General features: G+C 41.9%; 1 protein-coding gene across 4 annotated transcripts in view; it reads left to right on the top strand.

Annotated features, from left to right (window-relative positions):
- Positions 1–19,449, top strand: part of cax1 (cation/H+ exchanger protein 1) — a 64,783-nt gene that overhangs the window by 41,731 nt on the left and 3,603 nt on the right. For all 4 annotated transcript variants that reach the window (XM_087999418.1, XM_087999417.1, XM_043713996.2 and 1 more), the window contains 8 exons: positions 2,207–2,390; positions 2,758–2,857; positions 4,387–4,505; positions 7,663–7,694; positions 8,030–8,142; positions 9,640–9,788; positions 16,743–16,837; positions 19,053–19,131. In XM_087999418.1, coding sequence (XP_087855544.1) covers positions 2,207–2,390; positions 2,758–2,857; positions 4,387–4,505; positions 7,663–7,694; positions 8,030–8,142; positions 9,640–9,788; positions 16,743–16,837; positions 19,053–19,131 — 871 coding nt within the window. The remainder of the gene's footprint in view (positions 1–2,206; positions 2,391–2,757; positions 2,858–4,386; positions 4,506–7,662; positions 7,695–8,029; positions 8,143–9,639; positions 9,789–16,742; positions 16,838–19,052; positions 19,132–19,449) is intronic.

Raw genomic sequence — 19,449 nt, 5'->3', positions numbered from 1 at the left:
ACTCTAGTTAGATTTCAGACTTTGCTGTTTTGCTGAGGAAAAGAACTTCAAAGATTAACAGTGCTCAAGAAATCCTTCCTCGTCTGCCTCTTAAATGGAGCACTCCTTTATCAACAAAATCACCTCCTTGGTTTCAGATCTCCACGAGAAGAAATATCCTGTCAGCAACTACCCTATCAAATCCCTCCAATCTTATCCAATAGGATTGAGTCCTGTTCTGAACGTCTAAACGTAACTTTTCCTCCATTTGCTGACTGTCTTAGGGGGCGGGAAACTAAAGCCTTCTCTGAACTACCTCCATGCAAGTATAACCTTTTTTAAAAGGAGGCTAAAAGTGTGCTGTAATCTTGGCAGTCTCGCCAATCCCTCAGTACAGTTGTAGTAAGACCTCCTTGCTTAGAACAATCTCCTTTCCAAAAAGGTTTGCATTCCATTTGCCTTTCTAATTATTTGGTGTGCTGACTTTGACTCATTGATAAGAGTATCCTTGTACATCTGTAATGTTGCATTCTACAGTCTCTGTTTAAGTTTTGTTGCTCTTTTCTATTCTCCCTACCAAAGTAGTATGGGTTTGTGGCCAAATGATAGCCTCTTTTTATTCAGCTCCCTCAAGTAGCCCAGGTTCGACGTGGCAATAGAATCCTGAAATACGGTTCTTACAACAGTCCCTTCTTATACGCAGTTCTTGTATATTAAAATTCCATTACTATGGTGTTACATTGTTTTATCTATAGTACACAAAGGTTTGAGGGGTTTCTGCCCTGGGAGATGGGTTAAAATATGCTAAGTGTTGCTGCTTCTCCTGAAGGGAGTAGCTGTCTGGTCTGCTTGTAGAGAGGTGTTAGTCCTCTTTGTCTTAAGTTAGAGCATACAAGTCATGTATTCTTTACTCTAATTTACTAAGTTAGAAATTGTACCTGTACTTAAAAGAATAAAGGATATTAAACAGATTATTGCAGCTGATTTGAGATTTGCTTATCATTTAGTGAGTTTCAATTCGTTCATGCAATTTCATATAAGCACTGTCTTAACAGTTTCTTATAAGGGACAGCAGTCCAGTTAAGTTATTTAACAAATACGTACTAATTGGGGAAAATGTTTAGTGTTCTGTAATCTATTCAGGTCCAAGACCGTTGGTAAGGATCGATTTTAATATAATTTTTTTTTTGTGTGGAGATGTGAGGATGTTCTGTATGCTATACCTATTCCGAGGTAAATAGGCCTAAATACTGCTTGTAGTAATGGCTGATAAGAATTGAAGGTGTGAAAAAGCAGTAATGGTTGAAAGGGTGGTTTTAATTAGGAAGAATTGTTTTAATTTGATCTATCTTGTAATAAAATATACTACACAACTGCAGTTTTATGAATGAATAAAACCATATTGTAATAAATAATAGGTTAGTAAAGGATTATGAATGAACCTGAATTAGTGAATTTAGGAGCTGGTGAGTTAAGATAACTTAATACGTGATCAGCCACTGAGAGATTCTACCATCCTACACTATAGCCAATTAGCCCTTTTTTTTGTTTTTGTTCATTCATTTAACATACCTAACTATCCCCTTAGACTGTTCTTACAATTTGTTTTCTTATTTACCTTCATGTGAAATTTGGCTGCAGAACATTCATTTCATAAGTTAATGTATATTAAGTATTTGAGTTGAGCACTGATCTATGATATTCCTCATTTGGCAAATTGTAATTTTAATGACCAGTTTTATCCTGGTTTTGTTTCTGGTTTCATTAGTGTGGCGAGAGAGAATTGACTATCCACTCCGATACCATGAGCTTTTGTGAAATAACCTTTTGTGTGATATTTAATTTCACTTGTTTTCCTTTGGAAATCTGATTGCACTAAATCTATTCTTTCTCTGCTTGTATCTTCAAGGAGCTATAATTTGTCATAAAGTAACACTTTTTTTTCATAAAGCCATGTTGACTCTGGATTATAATTTTCTAAATGTCTTATTATTAGCTGTGTAACAGTGGATTCTACAGTTTTGTTCATAACTTTCCTAGCTATGTCATGTCATCACTGTTGTACCTCACAGATCTCTATAATGCAAACAAATGCTGAATCATTTAAGTTTTTTTGTAATTTTATGTACAGTAACCAGCTCTGCCTTAAGTAGGCCGAAAGGTTTTGGTCATCTTTCTATTCAAAATTTTCTAGCGTGTACCAATTTTAAAAATCTTCTGTTTTTAGTATTTCAGCTCAGAGTAACTTTGCAGTTGGTGCAGTGGTAAATGCTACATTTGGTTCAATCACTGAGTTAACCTTCTACATAACTGCTCTGATCAAAGGCAGCCATAAAGGAAACAAATGCTATGAAGAAGTTGTGAAAAGTGCTCTGACTGGAACCTTGTTAGGATGTGTCCTCTTTATCCCGGTAAGTTGTCATTTTGGCAACTCCCTAAGAGTGGGCCAGAATATCTCCCTGCTGTGTCCCTCCAAATGCATTTGTAAGTGCAAAACACTTCCTCTCTACTGCACTGGAGTTTCAGTTTGTTCTTTTTGGTTGTGCTCAAGACCATAGTGAGACTTGATTGTGGAGCCTTGAGACTTTAAAGAAGTATGTCAACACTGTACTTGAAGTAGATATTTGGAATGTGGACTGAATAATTCTTCAAACAGTGGGGAATTTTATGCACCTGCCCAGTTTAAAAATAAAGTCTAGAAATGACAGTTTTGTCAATCCATATTTTTGTGGCCCAGTTTATCAAAATCAGAAATTAATGAACTGTTTTGTCAACTAGGGTATATCCATGGTGATTGGAGGATGCAAGCATCAGGAACAGAGGTTCAATAGCCGGTCAGCTGGTGTTAGTTCAGCATTGTTGTTCATATCAGTGGGAGGTAGGTGATGAGGGACCAATGCCAAATGTTCTATGTTTATATTTCACGATATAAACCCTGCAACAGCCTCACTATTTCTGTTCAGCAATGCATTTCCGAAATGACCCCTTTTCAACATTCAGGGCCCAATCTGTCATTCTCTAGCCATATCTACGTAATGGATATAGATCAGTCTTATTTCAACTTGTGCTATATGATTTTGGATTCAGATCTTTCTAGTTTGCCTTCCTTTTGAGTGAATTTTATCATCACCTCATCTATTTCTGTTAATTTAGTATTCCCTCTCGCCCTTCCTGTCACAGTCATTTCCCATGTTAATACCGTTCTCTTGCCTTGTCTGTAACTGTTGTTTTGACCACATTTTTCCCCTTATTTGGTCCCCTGCCTTTTTTGTTTGTTTTGGTTTAAAATTCCTTGACGACTTCTTCCTTAATGGCTTATTAGAACACTGCAGCATCAGATGCTGTACACCCCCATGCCAAGACTAAAGTCCCCACTTCCCTATTACTAATGCCAGTACCCCATGAACCAAAACCCACTTCTACTTCACCAGTCTTTCAACTGTGCATTCATTTCTCTAACCTATTTGCATGTGGTTCATGTAATAATCTGAACTTCTGCTTAATTTAATGCTCAGCTTCGCGTACTGATTATGCAGAACCTCCTTTACCCTGCCTATGTTGTTGGTATAAATATGGGCCACAATTACTGGCTATCCTCCTCATATTGCAAGTTCTTTATCTACCAAGTACAGTACATCTGTCAGAGCCAATATGTCCATTTGGATTTTTGATCTTTGCAATGAAATGTCAATCCATCCTGCTGTAGTGACCCCTACTACCACTACATTCACTTGTTTCACACTCTGATTAGGTTGCCCTGCAACCTCTTTTAATCTGAGCAGGCTGAAAGCTGTCCAAACCTGTTGGACAACTTTTAAGGCTCTGCTCTCCTGCCCTTTAGGTTTCTTTCCCTGCCTAAGCTGTCGCCATATGCTCCTGTCTTTCAACACTGATCAAACCAGAAGATCCTATACTAGAGGATGTGATGGCTTCCTGGTATAAAACATGCAAATAACTTTCCCCCTTCCTACTCCCTCCAACTTCTGCAGCACAGTGCCCTAGTTGTTTCTGAGCTGCCAGTACATGCATAAATGTTTGTTCAGGATCACACTGGCATCCAGAAACCCCTGTATGTTCCAGCTGTGACTAATCACCTTCCCTGTCATCTTGGCGTGTTTCAATTAATACTCAATAAAAATCGGAAATAACTCTTTAGGTTTGCCACCAACTTTAAATTTCGAATAGAATAAACTCTAGCTGCTAACTGGATACTCTCTCCAATTTAGCTAGCTTCCCCTGTAGAGGAGTAAGAACTGATCTCCACAGGGTAGGAAAGTTAGAGGAAGTAAAAGAGCACCTACTTCTCCAAATCTCCCAAATCTCTAACCAATCTGTGCTGCTGTTCAGTCTCACCCAATAGATTTTCAAGTTTGCAGATCTGCTTTGTTTCTTTTTTTTTTCTTGTAGGTGTGTTTGCACCAACACTCTTTTCCAAAGCCTATGGAAGTCTAATATGTCAAGGTTGCACCAACTCAACACAGAATGGATCTGGTCCCTTTGAGTGCAGTGACTGTCATTTCAGTGGGGTATGGACCAACTTTTTTTAATCAAAGCTTCACTTGAAACTTGTTAACATTCAGCAAATGAGCTGAACCATATAAACCATCAAGAAGAGTCAAAGGGTGGCACTAGAAAAACAGCAGGTCAGGCAGCCTGCGAGAAGCAGGAGAGTTGACATTTTGGGCATAAGACCTTCATCAGGAATGTGATGGAGAAGGGGGATGAGTGGTAGGTGGCAGGGAAGATGGACAGGACAAGAGGGCAGTGCTGAGTTGGAGGGTTGGATCTGGGATGAGGTGGGGGGAGGGGAGACTTGGAAGCTAATGAAGTCTGTTGAAACTGTGTGGTTAAAGGGTGCCAAGGTGGAAGATGAGGCATTGGATGGTTTTGATTTGATGGAGGAGAGCTAAGACTGGCTTGTTCTTGGCAGACTGGGAGGGGGAATTGAAGTGGTTGGCCACAGGGCTGTGGGGTTAGTGAGTGTGTCGCAGGAATGTTCTCTGAAACAACCATCAAGAATCCAAGTGCAATCCCTGGCCCAGTTGTTCTGGTTATGACTTAAGGTACAGTAAAAGCCAGGATCTCTTGTTTCTGATTTTTGATCCATTAACTGTGCTAGTTAGATGGTGCCTCAGCTGAGCTGCCTAGGTTGCCATAATATTGTAATAAATATTGTAATTTTACCAACCACCGCCACTTCCTCTGGCAGCTCACTTCCATACATGCACCACCCTGTGCATAAAAGAATTGCCCTTTTTAGGTCCCTTTCAAATCTTTCCCCTTGCACTTGAAACCTATGCCCTCTAGTTCTGGACTCCCTCACTCTATCCATGCCCCTCATGATCTTTATAAACCTGTATAAGGTCACCCCTCAACCTCTGACACTCCAGGGAAAACAGCCCCAGCCTATTCAGCCTCTCCCTTTAGCTCAAACCTTCCAACCCTGGCAACATCCTTGTCTTTTTCTGAACCCTTTCAAGTTTCACAGCATCCTCCTGATAGGAGGGAGACCAGATTTGCAGAAGTGATCCTGACCAGTCCGTGTCACTAAATATTGCTCCTGGGTGCAGACTGTGTTGAAATACAGCATTCCGTATTTTATTTTTTCCATATTGGAATGTGGGCATCACTAGCTGGGCAAGCAATTCTTACCCTTCCCCAGTTGGCCTTGAGAAGGTGGTGGTGAGCTGCTGCATTCTGTGCTGGAAGTACATCAGCAATACCATTACTCAGGGAATTCCAGGAGTTTGATCCAGTTATTATGAAAAAAAAAGCAATATATTTCCAAGTCCGCATGGTGAATAGCTTAGAGGGTAAATTTTGCAGGTAGTAGTGTTCCAGGTATCTGCTGTCCTTGTCCTTCTAGCTAGTACTGGTCGTAGGTTTCGGAGATGATGTCTTGGGGTCATGGGTGAATTTCTGCAGTGAATCTTGGATTGTACACATTGCTGTGACTGAAGGGAGTGGATGTGATGCCAATCAAACAGGCTGCTTTATCCTGGATACGTCAAGCTGCTTGTGATGTTTGGAGCTGCACTAATCCAGGCAAGTGGGGAATGTTCCATCACTCTGACTTGTCACTTTTTTTTTTGGTCAAGCTTTGCAGAGCAAGGAAGTGAGTTACTCATCACAAGGTTCAGAGACTCTGATCTGCTCTCATAGCAGCCATGTTCATATAGCTGCTGGCTTTGTAATGATCTGTGCATGACATGCACAAGCTATTTTAACTCTGGGGCTTTAATAAACTCCAATCAATGGGATGAGATGTAGCTACAGGAAACGTTTAAGTTGTGGTAATCTAGATTTGGGAAATTTTAATAACTGCATTGTATATTCTGAGTCAATTTAAGTTGGTGAAGAATGTGTGAAGAAAATAGGATTGCATTTTTTTAATATAGCATCTTTTCATGACCTCTGTTCCAAACTACTTTAATTTGTCATTCTCAATGTTGGAAATGCTACAGCTTATCTACATGCAGCAAGAATGGTGGTAAAATGTCCAGATGATCGATTTGTAACAACATTTTAAGGTGGCAAAAGGAAGGTCTCTAATTTCTACTTCAAATAGATTTTTTATTAAAAATGCTTCAGCTATCACTAGGTCTTTCACATCTAGAGGGGAAAATGGGATTTTTTTTTTTTTAAACCTTTTTCATCCCCAAGATCTTTATCATTCATGTGATGTGGATGGCACAGCCTGGAATTATTGGCCACCAGTAGTTGCCCTTGAGAATCTCCTAGTGCAGTGCTTCCTCAACATTGCACTGGAATACATTAGAGGTTCTAGACTCAAGTTGGACTTAAGTCCAGATAGGGCAGCATGGTGACACAGTAGGTAGCATGGTTGCCTCAGTTCTGCAGAGCAAGGATCTGGGATTAATTCCAGCCTTCAACAGTCTGCCTGTGAAGAGTTTGCATGTTCTCCCATGTTTCTGTGGGTTTCCTATGGGTGCTACAGTTTCCTCCCATAATGGTGTGCAAGATGGGTGGACTGGCCATGCAAAATTTCCCCAATGTCCAGGGGTGTGAAGGGTGAGTGAATGGTAAAGGTGAGATGCTCTTTGGAGGGTTGGTGCAGACTCAGTGGGCCAAATGGCCTCCCTCTGCGCTGTAGGGATTCGATGAACCTGACTCCCAGGCAGGAATGGAGCTGCAGCTGATGCCTTGTGGTGAGGTCCAGGACTGCACAAGAAGTTCCATTTTTTTTTTTTTAAATCTCTATGCACTCCACTGAACCTTTTTAGATGTGAAAGAAACTACTTCATGAGAGAGATAACAAAAATTCAATTAATTACTCGGACTGTGAAGTTAAATGGTATTGATACAGCTGGTCTTTGGGACCCCACTTCCAAACTTTTTGTTTTATTGGTATTTGGATATGTTTTTGTGTGAGGAGTATATATCTTCCTTTTCATTGGATATTCCATGCAACTTTGAGAAACAAAGCCAGGATGAGCTTCCATGATTGTGGAAAGTGCCTTCCAGCTCAGATAATGATGGCTAGGATTCTGCTGTTGCAGTCCACTGCTGCAAGAACAAAGTCCAATCAGTAGGTGAATTGAGTCTGTCCTTTTTTGTTCTTGTTTCAATATAGCTGTGTTAAAGTGGAATTGAAAGTCTTGCATCCTTGCTGATTTTAATATTATTTCTCCACCTGCCCTCTTTTATTTCCCTCCTTTTCAGCTGCAGAATGCCTTGTTTCACAGTCATGTCCAGTAAGTACGTGTGTTCAGAAACACTTTGGGGTCTTGTTCACTCCTATCTGGTAAGTGGGGTGGTGGGAGGAACTATGTGCTGAATAAATACTCTTTGTAAGTTAACCGTTGTTAGTTTGCAAATGGAAATTGGATGAGGGAGTGCAGAAATTAAGTGAATTTTAAATGCAGATTGAGCAAGTTCTCGTCATTATCTTCTTCTTGTAAAAGACTTACAATAAGGTGACCGGGGTGGGACTTGCTACAATTTTTGTTCTGTATAAATTGTCACCAAGGCGTCATCTGCGATCATACTTCCTGTAATCCTGAACAATATTTCCTTATCCCTCCTGCAGGCCCCTTATCTACACCGTCTCGATACTTCTGCCTGCATCGTATGTGATTGGTCTTGTCTTTGCACTGAAAACTCACAACCACATCTATGATATTCACATTAGTGACCGCCATGGTAAGTGAAACTTCTCCTGACCACCTCAGTTGCTTGATTCTCTTTTTTTTTTAAAAAGGTAACCTGTTATAACATGGAGAAAGCATCCCTATGCTACCACATTATCAACCACCTGAGAACTTGCTTGGGATAGGTAATTAGATGTTTAAATTGTAACTGTTTTTTGCCCCTGCAGTGGACTGATGAGTGAGATTTGGGAAGATGTCACCTTCCAAGTGTTCCATATGACTCGTTATTTCAAACAAGAGAATGAGTTCAAAAAAATTCTCAAAAAATGTGAAATTTTTATTCTTCAAATAGATTGTTTATCTGCATTTTAAAAAATCTCTCTCTCCCACAGTAACTTTTCATAATACCACAAATTCAAATTGTCTCTATTCCTTCACTGAGTTCTGGAACACTTCCAAAGAGCACTGGGTGACTCTGCATTACAAAATTGTAGCAGTTCAAGACGACCACGTCACCATCTTCTCCAGGTCAATTAGGATTGAGTCATGAATGCTGGCCTATTCCGTGAAGCCCATAACTGCATGACCAAAAGAATGTTAAATGTATGTATTTAAACATGGTGAGGGTTCTGCCTGTACCACCCTGCAGACAAAATACTTTCCCCTGGAGTTCCTTCTAAGTCACTCTACAATCTGTTTTAAGTCCCTAGATTATGAACCTCCTTAACCAAGGGCAATAGAGCAGATTGAAACATCTTATCTAGACTCAGTTTATACAGTTAATTAGGTTTCCCTTTGGTAGCATCTGTTCTCAAAAAAATCCACCTTGTCCAATATTTCTATACCAATAGAATTCTCAAGTCCAAGCCAGGCCCTCATTCTGTGTTCTCTCTAGTGCAGTCACATTTGCTGTAATTTAGTGACAATACTGACTGCTGTATTTAGGCGCTAACCTATCCTGTTTGTATACTGTTCCATTCTCTCACTGCAGAAACCATTTCCTGACACTGATAATTCAGAGCCAAAGCGTCTTTTCCCAATCTAGAGATTTCCAACAAAAGCTGATTCCTGGGCCATCTTGGCTTCCCTCCCGCTCAAACCTGCTCTTAAACCAGTTGAGAGTTAATGTGGCAGGTACCATTGAACTGAAATTAAGGATTCCATTATAACTCCTGATATTCATTAGCAGACTTGAGCAATCTTGTTTACAGTTTGTCCCAATGGTGCAGTGTGGTTTCCAGTAGAACTCCAAGAACCCCTATAACTGTTGAACGTCATCTTGGTATTTGCAAGAGGAATGATTGTTAAATGTCTCCTTGTCCACCTCAAAGAGCTTTGTTCTATGGTCTAACTTGTGTTAAGTGCACTTCACATGGTTTTTCTGTATTTATCTAGATATCTATTGAGTTTGACTCTTCTTGTTGTCATAGAATGGACAGAAGGGGTCCATTGTGCAGAAACCGGTTTATTGATTGTATTGAAGCAAGTGAGATGAATTGGATAACAATGGATGTTTTCAGTTGTTGACTAAATTTTAATGTCTCTTCAGTTTCAGGACACAGCCACAATGTTGTCATTCACTGGTCACGATGGAGAGCTGTGGTACTGCTCATTGTAGCTACTGTTTTCATGTCTGCCTGTGCAGAATTGGTGTCTGAGCACATTAACCCATTGCTGTCTAACTCTGCAATCTCAACAGTAAGTCACTGTGCATTGCTGTCTCCATGTTCTTTTCAATGCGTAGATAGCACTATTAATTCTTTTTTCACTTTTATGGATATTGTTGATGGGACGAGGTGAGGGCAAGTTTAGCTATATGCAACAGGAAGCCCCAGGTTGGCTCTGTTGCTGCTATACAAAGTTTACCTGATGCAAACAATACGTTTGCATTGTCTTCTGGTTCATGTGGCTATCCCCATTTCAAACAAGTATGCTGTTTTTGGAAAATATGTGGGGGTGATGAATTCTCAGGGGAACGTAGCACAAACAACCAAGTTTCTGGTATTGAGACTGGCTCTATTGCAATGAGGGGTACATTGAGTTCCAAGAGATCGATTTTGTGTTAGGGGATTATCTAGTCCAAGGTACAGACAGACATTTCTGTAGCCAGCAGCGAAAAATCAGAATGGTGTTTTGCTTCCCTGGTGCCAGGATCAAGGATGTCTGTGTGTACAGAATGCTCTCAAGAGGGGAGAGGGTCCTGCAGGAGGTATTTGTACACATTGGAACCAACGACATAGGGAAAAGGTTGAGATTCTGAAGGGAGATTAGGGTTAGGCAGGAAGTTAAAAAGGAGGCCCTCAAAAGCAGTAATATCTGTATTACTCCCAGCGCTATGAGGTGGTTGAGGGAAGGAATAGGAGGATAGAGCAGTCATGCATCCAACTGAGGAGCTGGAGAAGGATTCACACTTCTGGATCTTTGGAATCTTTTTTTTTTGGGGGGGGCAGAAGTAACCAGTACAAGAAGGACTGATTTGCACCTAAATTGGAAGGGGACTAATATACTGGCAGGAAAACTTCGAGAGCTGCTGGGGAGGGTTTAAACTAGTAAGGTGGGGGGTTGGGACCCAGGGAGATAGTGAGGAAAGAGATCAATCTGAGACTGGTACAGCTGAGAACAGAGGTGAGTCAAACACAGGGCAGGCAGGGTCAAAGCAGAAAACAAGGTAGGAATGATCAATTAAACTGCACTTCTTTCAATGCAAGGGGCCTAACAGGGAAGGTAGATGAACTCCAGGCATGGTGAGGAACATGGGACTGGGATATCATAGCAATTACAGGAACACTGCTCAGGGATGGACAGGATTGCCAGCTTAATGTTCCAGGATACAAATGCTACAGGAAGGGCAGAGGAGGGGGAGTGGCCTTTTTGATAAGGGATAGCATTACAGCTGTACTGAGGGAGGATATTCCCAGAAATACGTCCAAGCAAGTTATTTGGGTGGAACTGAGAAGAAAGGGATGATCACTTTATTGAGATTGTACTATGGACCCCCTAATAGTCAGAGGAAATTGGGAAACAAATTTGTAGGGAGATGTTATCTGGAAGAATATAATATGGAATTTTAACTTTCCAAATATGGGTTGGAACAGCCAAAGATGGAGAGGAATTTAAGTGTGTACAAGAAAATTTTCTGATTCAGTATGTGGATGTACCTACTACAGAAGGTGCAAAACTTGACCTACTCTTGGGAAATAAAGCAGGACAGGTGACTGAGGTGTCAGTGGGAGAGCACTTTGGGGCCAGCGACCATAATTCTATTCGTTTTAAAACCGTGATGGAAAAGGATAGACCGGATCTAAAAGTTGAAGTTCTAAATTGGAGGAAGGCTAATTTTGACTATATTAAGCAAGAACTTTCGAAAGCTGATTGGGGGCAGATGTTCGCAAGTAAAGGGACAGCTGGAAAATGGAAAGCCTTCAGAAATGAGGAAATACTTTCTCTGGACTCTATCTATCAGGGAGAAAAAGGCTGGTAGGTATAGGGAATGCTGGATGACAAAAGAAATTGAGGGTATGGTTAAGAAAAACAAGGAAGCATATGTCAGACATAGACAGAATAGAGAGAGTATCCTTTAGAGTATAAAGGCAGTAGGAGTATACTGAAGAGGGAAATCAATAGGGCAAAACAGGAACATAGCTTTGGCAAATAGTTAAGGAGAATCCAAAAGGATTTTTAAATACATTGAGGACAAAAGGGTAAGTAGGCAGAGAATAGAACCCCTCAAAGACCAGCAAGGTGGCCCTTGTATGGGGCCACAGGAGATGGGGGGGATACTAAATGAGTATTTTGCATCCGTATTTACTGTGGAAAAGGACATGGAAGATCTAGAATATAGAGAAATAGATCGTGACATTTTGAAAAATGTCCATCTTACAAAGGAGGTGGTGCTGGATGTCTTGATGCATAAAAGTGGATAACTCCCCAGGACATAGAACATAGAAGAATACAGCGCAGTACAGGCCCTTTGGCCCTCGATGTTGCGCCGATCCAAGCCCACCTAACCTACACTAGCATCCTCCATATGCCTATCCAATGCCCATAAAGAGGGAGAGTCCACCACTGCTACTGGCAGGGCATTCCATGAACTTACGACTCGCTGAGTGAAGAATCTACCCCTAACATCTGTCCTATACCGACCACCCCTTAATTTAAAGCTATGCCCCCTCGTAATAGCTGACTCCATACATGGAAAAAGGTTCTCACGGTCAACCCTATCTAAACCCCTAATCATCTTGTTCTCCTCTATCAAGTCACCCCTAAACCTTCTTTTCTCCAATGAAAACAGCCCCAAGTGCCTCAGCCTTTCCTTATACGATCTTCCTACCTGGTAAACCTCCTCTGCACCCGTTCCAGTGCCTCCACATCCTTCCTATTGTATGGCGACCAAAGCTGCACGCAATATTCCAGATGCGGCTGCACCAGAGTCATATACAACTGCAACATGATCTCAGGACTCCGGAATTCAATTCCTCTACCAATAAAAGCCAGTACGCCATATGCCTTCTTCACCGCACTATTTACCTGGGTGGCAACTTTCAAAGATCCGTGTACATGGACACCAAGGTCCCTCTGCTCATCCACACTACCAAGTATCCGACCATTAGCCCAGTACCCCATCTTTTTGTTACCCTTACCAAAGTGAATCACCTCACACTTAGCTACATTGAACTCCATTTGCCACCTTTCTGCCCAGTTCTGCAGCTTATCTATATCCCGCTGTAACCTGCCACATCCTTCCTCACTGTCAACAACTCCTCAGACTTTCGTATCATCCGCAAACTTGCTCACCCAACCTTCTCGCCCCTCCTCCAGGTCATTTATAAAAATGACAAACAGCAATGGTCCCAAAACAGATCCTTGCGGAACACCGCTAGTAACGGCACTCCAAGATGAACCTTTACCATCAACTACCTCTCTTCTTCCAGCCAGCCAATTCCTAATCCAAACCTCAATGCCATACCTCCATATTTTTTGAAGTAGCCTACCATGGGGAGCCTTATCCAACGCCTTACTAAAATCCATTTACACCACATCTATCGCTTTTCCCTCCTCCATCTCCTTAGTCACCTTCTCAAAGAATTCAATAAGGTTTGTGAGGCACGACCTGCCCTTCACAAAACCATGCTGACTATCCTTGATCACATTATTCCTATCCAGATGTTCATCAATCCTATCCCTTACAATTCTCTCTAAGACTTTGCCCACAACAGAAGTGAGACTCACCGGCCTATAGTTACTAGGGTTATCCCTACTCTCCTAGTAACGGAGGACATAAAAATCAAGGCCAATGGCTCTGCAATCTCCTCCCTTGCTTCCCAGAGAATCCTAGGATAAGTGCCATCAGGCCCAGGGGACTTATCTATTTTCACCCTTTCCAGAATTTCCAACACCTCTTCCCTACATACCTCAAAGCCATTCATTCTACTTAATTGTGACTCAGTATTCACATCAGCAACAATGTCCTGTTCCTGAGTGAATACTGACGAAAAGTATTCATTCAGTGTCTCCCCAATCTCTTCAGCCTCCACGCGCAACTTCCCACTACTATCCTTGACTGGACCTATTCCTACCCTAGTCATTCTTTTATTCCTGACATACCTATAGAAAGCCTTAGGGTTTTCCCTAATCCTACCAACTAAGGACCTTTCATGTCCCCTCCTTGCTGCTCTTAGCTCTCTCTTCAGGTCCTTCCTGGCTACCTTAACTCTCAATCGCCCCAATTGAACCTTCACGCCTCATCTTTACATAGGCCGCCCTCTTCCATTTAACAAGGGATTCCAATTCCTTCTTAAACCACGGCTCCCTCACACGACCCTTTCCTCCCTGCCTGACAGGTACATACTTATCAAGGACACTCAATAGTTGCTCCTTGAACAAGCTCCACATATCAATTACGCCCTTGCCTTGAAGCCTACTTTTCCAAGCCACGCATCCTAAGTCATGCCTCACCGCATCATCATTTCCCTGCCCCCAGCTATAACTCTTGCCCTGCAGTGCACACTTATCCCTCTCCATCACTAGAGTAAAAGTCACCGAATTGTGGTCACTGTCCCCAAAGTGCTCACCCACCTCTAATTCTAACACCTGGCCTGGTTCGTTACCCAGAACCAAATCCAGTATGGCCTCACCTCTTGTTGGCCTATCTACATATTGTGTCAGGAAACCCTTCTGCACACATTGGACAAACACCGACCCATCTAACGAACTCGAGCTATAACTTTCCAGATATTGACTGGAAAAGCTAAAGTCCCCCATAACAACCACCCTATTACTTTCACTCTTCTCCTGAATCATCTTCGCAATCCTTCCTTCTACGTTTCTAGGACTATTAGGAGGCCCGTAGAAAACTCCTAACAGGGTGACCTCACCTTTCCTATTCCTAACCTCAGCCAAGCTACCTTAGATGGCGAGTCTTCATCCATCGTCCTTTCCACTGCTGTAATACGATCTTTGACAAGCAATGCCACACCTCCCCCTCTTTTACCCCCACCTCTGACCCTACTAAAACATTTAAACCCTGGAACCTGCAACAGCCAATCCTGTTCTACCCATGTCTCCGTAATAGCCACAACATCGAAGTCCCAGGTACCAACCCACCCTGCAAGTTCACCAACCTTATTTCGTATACTTCTTGCATTGAAGTATACACACTTCTGATCAGGTGTTACCCTAGAACTCTGTGGGAAGCTAGGGAAGTGATTGCAGGGGCTCTTGCAATATTTGTGTCATCGATAGTCACAGGTGAGATGCTGGAAGACTGGAGGTTGGCAAACATAGTGCCACTGTTTAAGAAAGGTGGTAAGGACAAACCAGGGAACTATAGACCCAGTGAGCCTGATGTCAGCAGTGGGGAAAATTGGGGGATGGGATGTACATGTATTTGGAAAATGCAAGGACTCATTAGGGATAGTCAGCATGACTGTGTGGGGGAAATAATGTGTCTCAAACTTGATTGTTACTACTTCAAAAAACTCAGGATTGATGAGGGCAGAGCAGTAGATGTGATCTATGTGGCCTTCAGTAAGGCGTTTAACAAAGTTCCCCATGGGATACTGGTTAGCAAAGTTAGATTTCACAGAATACAGGGAGAACTAGCCATTTGGATACAGAACTGGCTCAAGGTAGACAGAGGGTGGTGGAGGGTTATTTTTCAGACTGGAGGCCTGTGACCAGTAGAGTGCCATAAGGATCAGTGCTGGGTCCACTTCTTTTATACAAATGATTTGGATGTGAGCATAAGAGGTATAGTTACTAAGTTTACAGATGACACCAAAATTGGAGGTGTGGACAGCGAAGGTTACCTCCGATTACAACAGGATCTTGATCAGATGGGCCAATGGGCTGAGACGTGGCAGATGGAGTGTTGCATGTGAGATGTTGCATTTTGGGAAAGCAAATCTTAGCAGGACTTATATACTTAATGGGAACATCCTGGAGAGTGTTGTTGAACAAAGATCTTGGAGTGCAGGTTCATAGCTCCTTGAAAGTGGAGTCACAGGTAGATGGGATCGTGAAGGAGGTGTTTGATATGCTTTACTTTATTGGTCAGAGTATTGAGTACAGGAGTTGGGAGGTCATGATGGAGCTGTACAGGACATTGATTAGGCTACTGTTGGAATGTTGTGTGCAATTCTGGTCTCCTTCCTATTGAAAGATGTTGTGAAACTTGAAAGGGTTCAGAGAAGATTTACAAGGATGTTGCCAGGGTTGGAGGATTTGAGCTACAGGGAGAGATTAAATAGGCTGGGGCTGTTTTCCCTGGAGCGTCAGAGACTGAGGGGTGACCTTTTACAGAGATTTATAAAATAATGAGGGGTATGGATAGGATAAATTGAGTCTCTTCCCTGGGTGGTGGATTCCAGAGCTAGAATGCATAGGTTTAGAGTGAGAAGGGAAAGATATATAAAAGAGACATAAGGGGCAACCTTTTCATGCACAGGGTGGTACGTGTATGGAATGAGCTGCCAGAGGAAATGGTGGTGGCTGGTACAATTGCAATATTTAAAAGGCATCTGGGTGGGTATATGAATAGGAAGAGTTTGGAGGGATATAGGCCAAGTGCTGCAGGTAGGACTAGATTGGGTTGGGATACCGGTCAACATGGACGGATTGGACTGAATGGTCTGTTTCCATGCTGTACATCTGACTCTTAAGTGTGCATTATTTAATAAAAGGGCTGTTGTTTGACTGGCCCATCACACTTGTCAGGTATCTAACTTAGTCTTTCAGTCACATTCTCCTCTTTCGTTGTATACAAATCTTTCACGTTTCATTTAATTCCCTCCATGAAAGTTGGTATTGAATCTGCTTTCACCGTTTAGTGAAAGAGTACTAGTAAAAGGATTATTAGATTGGGGGAAAGTTCAGTGAGGACGTGCCTGAATTTGGAACCGGCTAAGATGTTGGATTCCTTCTCGGAGTGGCAAAATAGATTAAACTATGACTGCATTGAAATTTTAAGGAAAAAATCCTCTGTTCCTCCAAGTTAAATAGAACTGGGTAGAATCTGCACAATGATGGAAAGCGAGTTTTGGAGTTATCTTCAAATGTTTTCTTGCAATGTTTTTGGGAGGAACATGTTGAAATTAACATGCAACTTTTTTGTTTCGTTCTAATTATCACTTTTTAAAAAAAATTTAAAAACAGTACTTCCTTGGTGTAACAGTCTTAGCGATGGTCCCTGAACTTCCTGAGATAGTAAATGGAATCCAGTTTGCTCTGCAGAACAACATCAGCCTCAGGTATGTTATACCAATCTTATCTTTGACTTGAGGTCTAGCCTCTTTGCCAAATGCTGAGATGTGATGGAAATGGGTTTTAGGGCATTGGGGAACAGAAATTTAGTTTTTCTTGCTCTGATCTGTACTCCCAGCTTACGAAACTAGCAGGACAAAGTGATTCCTGATTAATGGTAAGGTCACTTTAACTTCTAACTGGCCTACAAACTTAATAGAGTTCTTTTGAGAAAGTGACCAAGTTGATAGGTGAAGGAAGGGCTGTAGATGTCATATACATGGACTTTAGTAAGGCATTTGATAAGGTTCCCCATGGTAAACCAATGGAGAAAGTGAAGTTACGTGATGCGCAGGGTGTTCTAGCTAGGTGGATAAAGAACTGATTGAGCAACAGGAGACAGAAGTACTTGAAGGGAGTTTCTCGAAATGGAGAAAGGTGACCAGTGGTGTTCCACAGGGATTAGTGTTTGTAATACACGCAAATGATCTGGAAGATGGCACTGTTGGTCTGATCAGCAAGTTTGCAGATGACTCTAAGATTGGTGGAGTAGCAGAAAACCTCGGGGACTGTCAAAGAATACAGGAAAATATAGACTGGAGAGTTCGGTGGACAAATGGCAGGTGGAGTTCAATCCAGGTAAATGTGAGGTGATGCATTTTGGGAAGTCTAATTCTCGAGCGAATTGTACAGTAAACGCAAGAGCCTTGAGGAAAAGTTGATGAGCAGAGAGATCTGGGAGTTCAGGTCCATTGTACCCTGAAAGTTGCTGCATGGATGGATAGAGTGGTCAAGAAGGCATATGGTATGCTTGCCTTTATCGGACGGGGTATTGAGTATAAAAGCTGATAGGTCATGTTAAAATTGTACAAGACATTAGTTCAGCCGCATTTAGAATACTGTCTACAGTTCTGATCGCCACATTACCAAAAGGATGTGGACATTTTGGAGAGGGTGCAGAGAAGGTTTACAAGGATATTACCTGGTATGGAAGGTGCTAGCTATGAAAAGAGGCTGAATAGGTTAGGATTGTTTTCATTAGAAAAAAGGAGATTGAGGGTGGACCTGATTTGAGGTCTACAAAGCCATAAAGGGTATAGATATGGTAGATAGAGATAAGCTATTTCCCAGGGTGAAGGATTCAATAATGAGGTCACACTTTCAAGGTGAGGGGTGAAAAGCTTTTAAGGGGGGTACACGGTACCCTACAGAGGGTGGTAGGTGCCTGGAACATGTTGGTAAAAACAATGACTGCAGATGCTGGAAACCTGATTCTGGATTAGTGGTGCTGGAAGAGCACAGCAGTTCAGGCAGCATCCAAGGAGCTTCGAAATCGACGTTTCGGGCAAAAGCCGAACATGTTGTCAGCAGAGGTGGTAGAGGCAGACAAGGTAGGTTCATTTAAGATCTGTCTGGACAGATGCATGAGGAGGTGGGGAGCAGAGATACAGATGCTTAGGAATTGGGTGACCGGTTTAGACAGTGGATTTGAATTGGCTTAGGCTTGGAGGGTCGAAGGGCCTGTTCCTGGGCTGTAAATTTTTTTTTGTTCTAAATCTGAGAACGGGCTTCCATTCAATATGCAGCTTCTGCAAAGTATAAGATTATTGCAAATCATTTTTGACCAATTATTACAATCCAGTGAAGACTAACCAGCTTCTAATCTGTCACTTCAATCACAGAATCACAGAAACCCCACAGTGTGGAAGCAGGCCATTCAGCCAGTCGAGTCCATACTGATTCTGTGAAGCACATCCCTGAAAACCTTCATTTTCCATGGCTAATCCACTTAATCAACATGTCTGTGGACACTACATTTTTTTAGCATGCTGAATCCACCTAACCTGCACATCTTTGGATAATGGGAGGAAATTGGAGCACTTAGGAACTGCACAGTCACCTGAGGGTCCCTGGTGATGTGAGATAGCAGTGCTAATCACTGAGCCACAGTGCTGCCATGCTTATTATCCAGTCTGTTGTCATAAGCAGCATTTAATATATAGTCCAATATAACACTTGACATCAAATTAAAACTAATTTGTAGCCAGTTACTTTTTAAAAAAAAAAGTTATCTTGATCATTTAATGAAAACCCTGGATGATCTTGCAAAGAGAACAATGCTGTTGGAAGCAAGTTTCTTGGAGGGGGAGTGATGACCTGATGTAATGCTGTAAAACCCAGTTTGAACAATTTGGGTTCATCCATCTTGATCTGTTTCCTCAGCCTGGAAGTTGGGAGTTCCATCGCTGTGCAAGTGTGTATGCTGCAAATCCCAATCTTGGTACTTTTCTCAGTCATTTATGTAAGTATTTAACTCCCCAAGCATAGTATATAGGAATGGAGATGGGAGAAAAAACCAGATTCGGTGGAAGTATGTAGAACTAAAGGAAGGGAACAAAGAACAAGGCTGTGCAAGAACTTGTATACTGGATGATTGGTAATATTATGGATAGGAGCTATTAGATTTGAGAAGGGATGTGGGATAGGAAAGAGTAGGATTGAATTTGGAGGGGATTTGATACAGGGATGATATTGCTGAGTGACAGCATGTGGTCCAACACTAGAATTACCTCCTGAATTGAAGCATTGCAAGTTAATGTTTAAAATTGGAGGAAGGAGC

This window comes from Chiloscyllium plagiosum, unplaced genomic scaffold (genome assembly GCF_037043375.1).
Source record: "Chiloscyllium plagiosum isolate Xiang-an unplaced genomic scaffold, Cpla_swu_hap1 HiC_scaffold_23, whole genome shotgun sequence".
Classification (NCBI taxonomy): Eukaryota; Metazoa; Chordata; class Chondrichthyes; order Orectolobiformes; family Hemiscylliidae; genus Chiloscyllium; species Chiloscyllium plagiosum.
The sequence above is the reverse complement of the archived record's forward strand: the minus strand, read 5'-3'. Positions and strand labels throughout refer to the sequence as shown.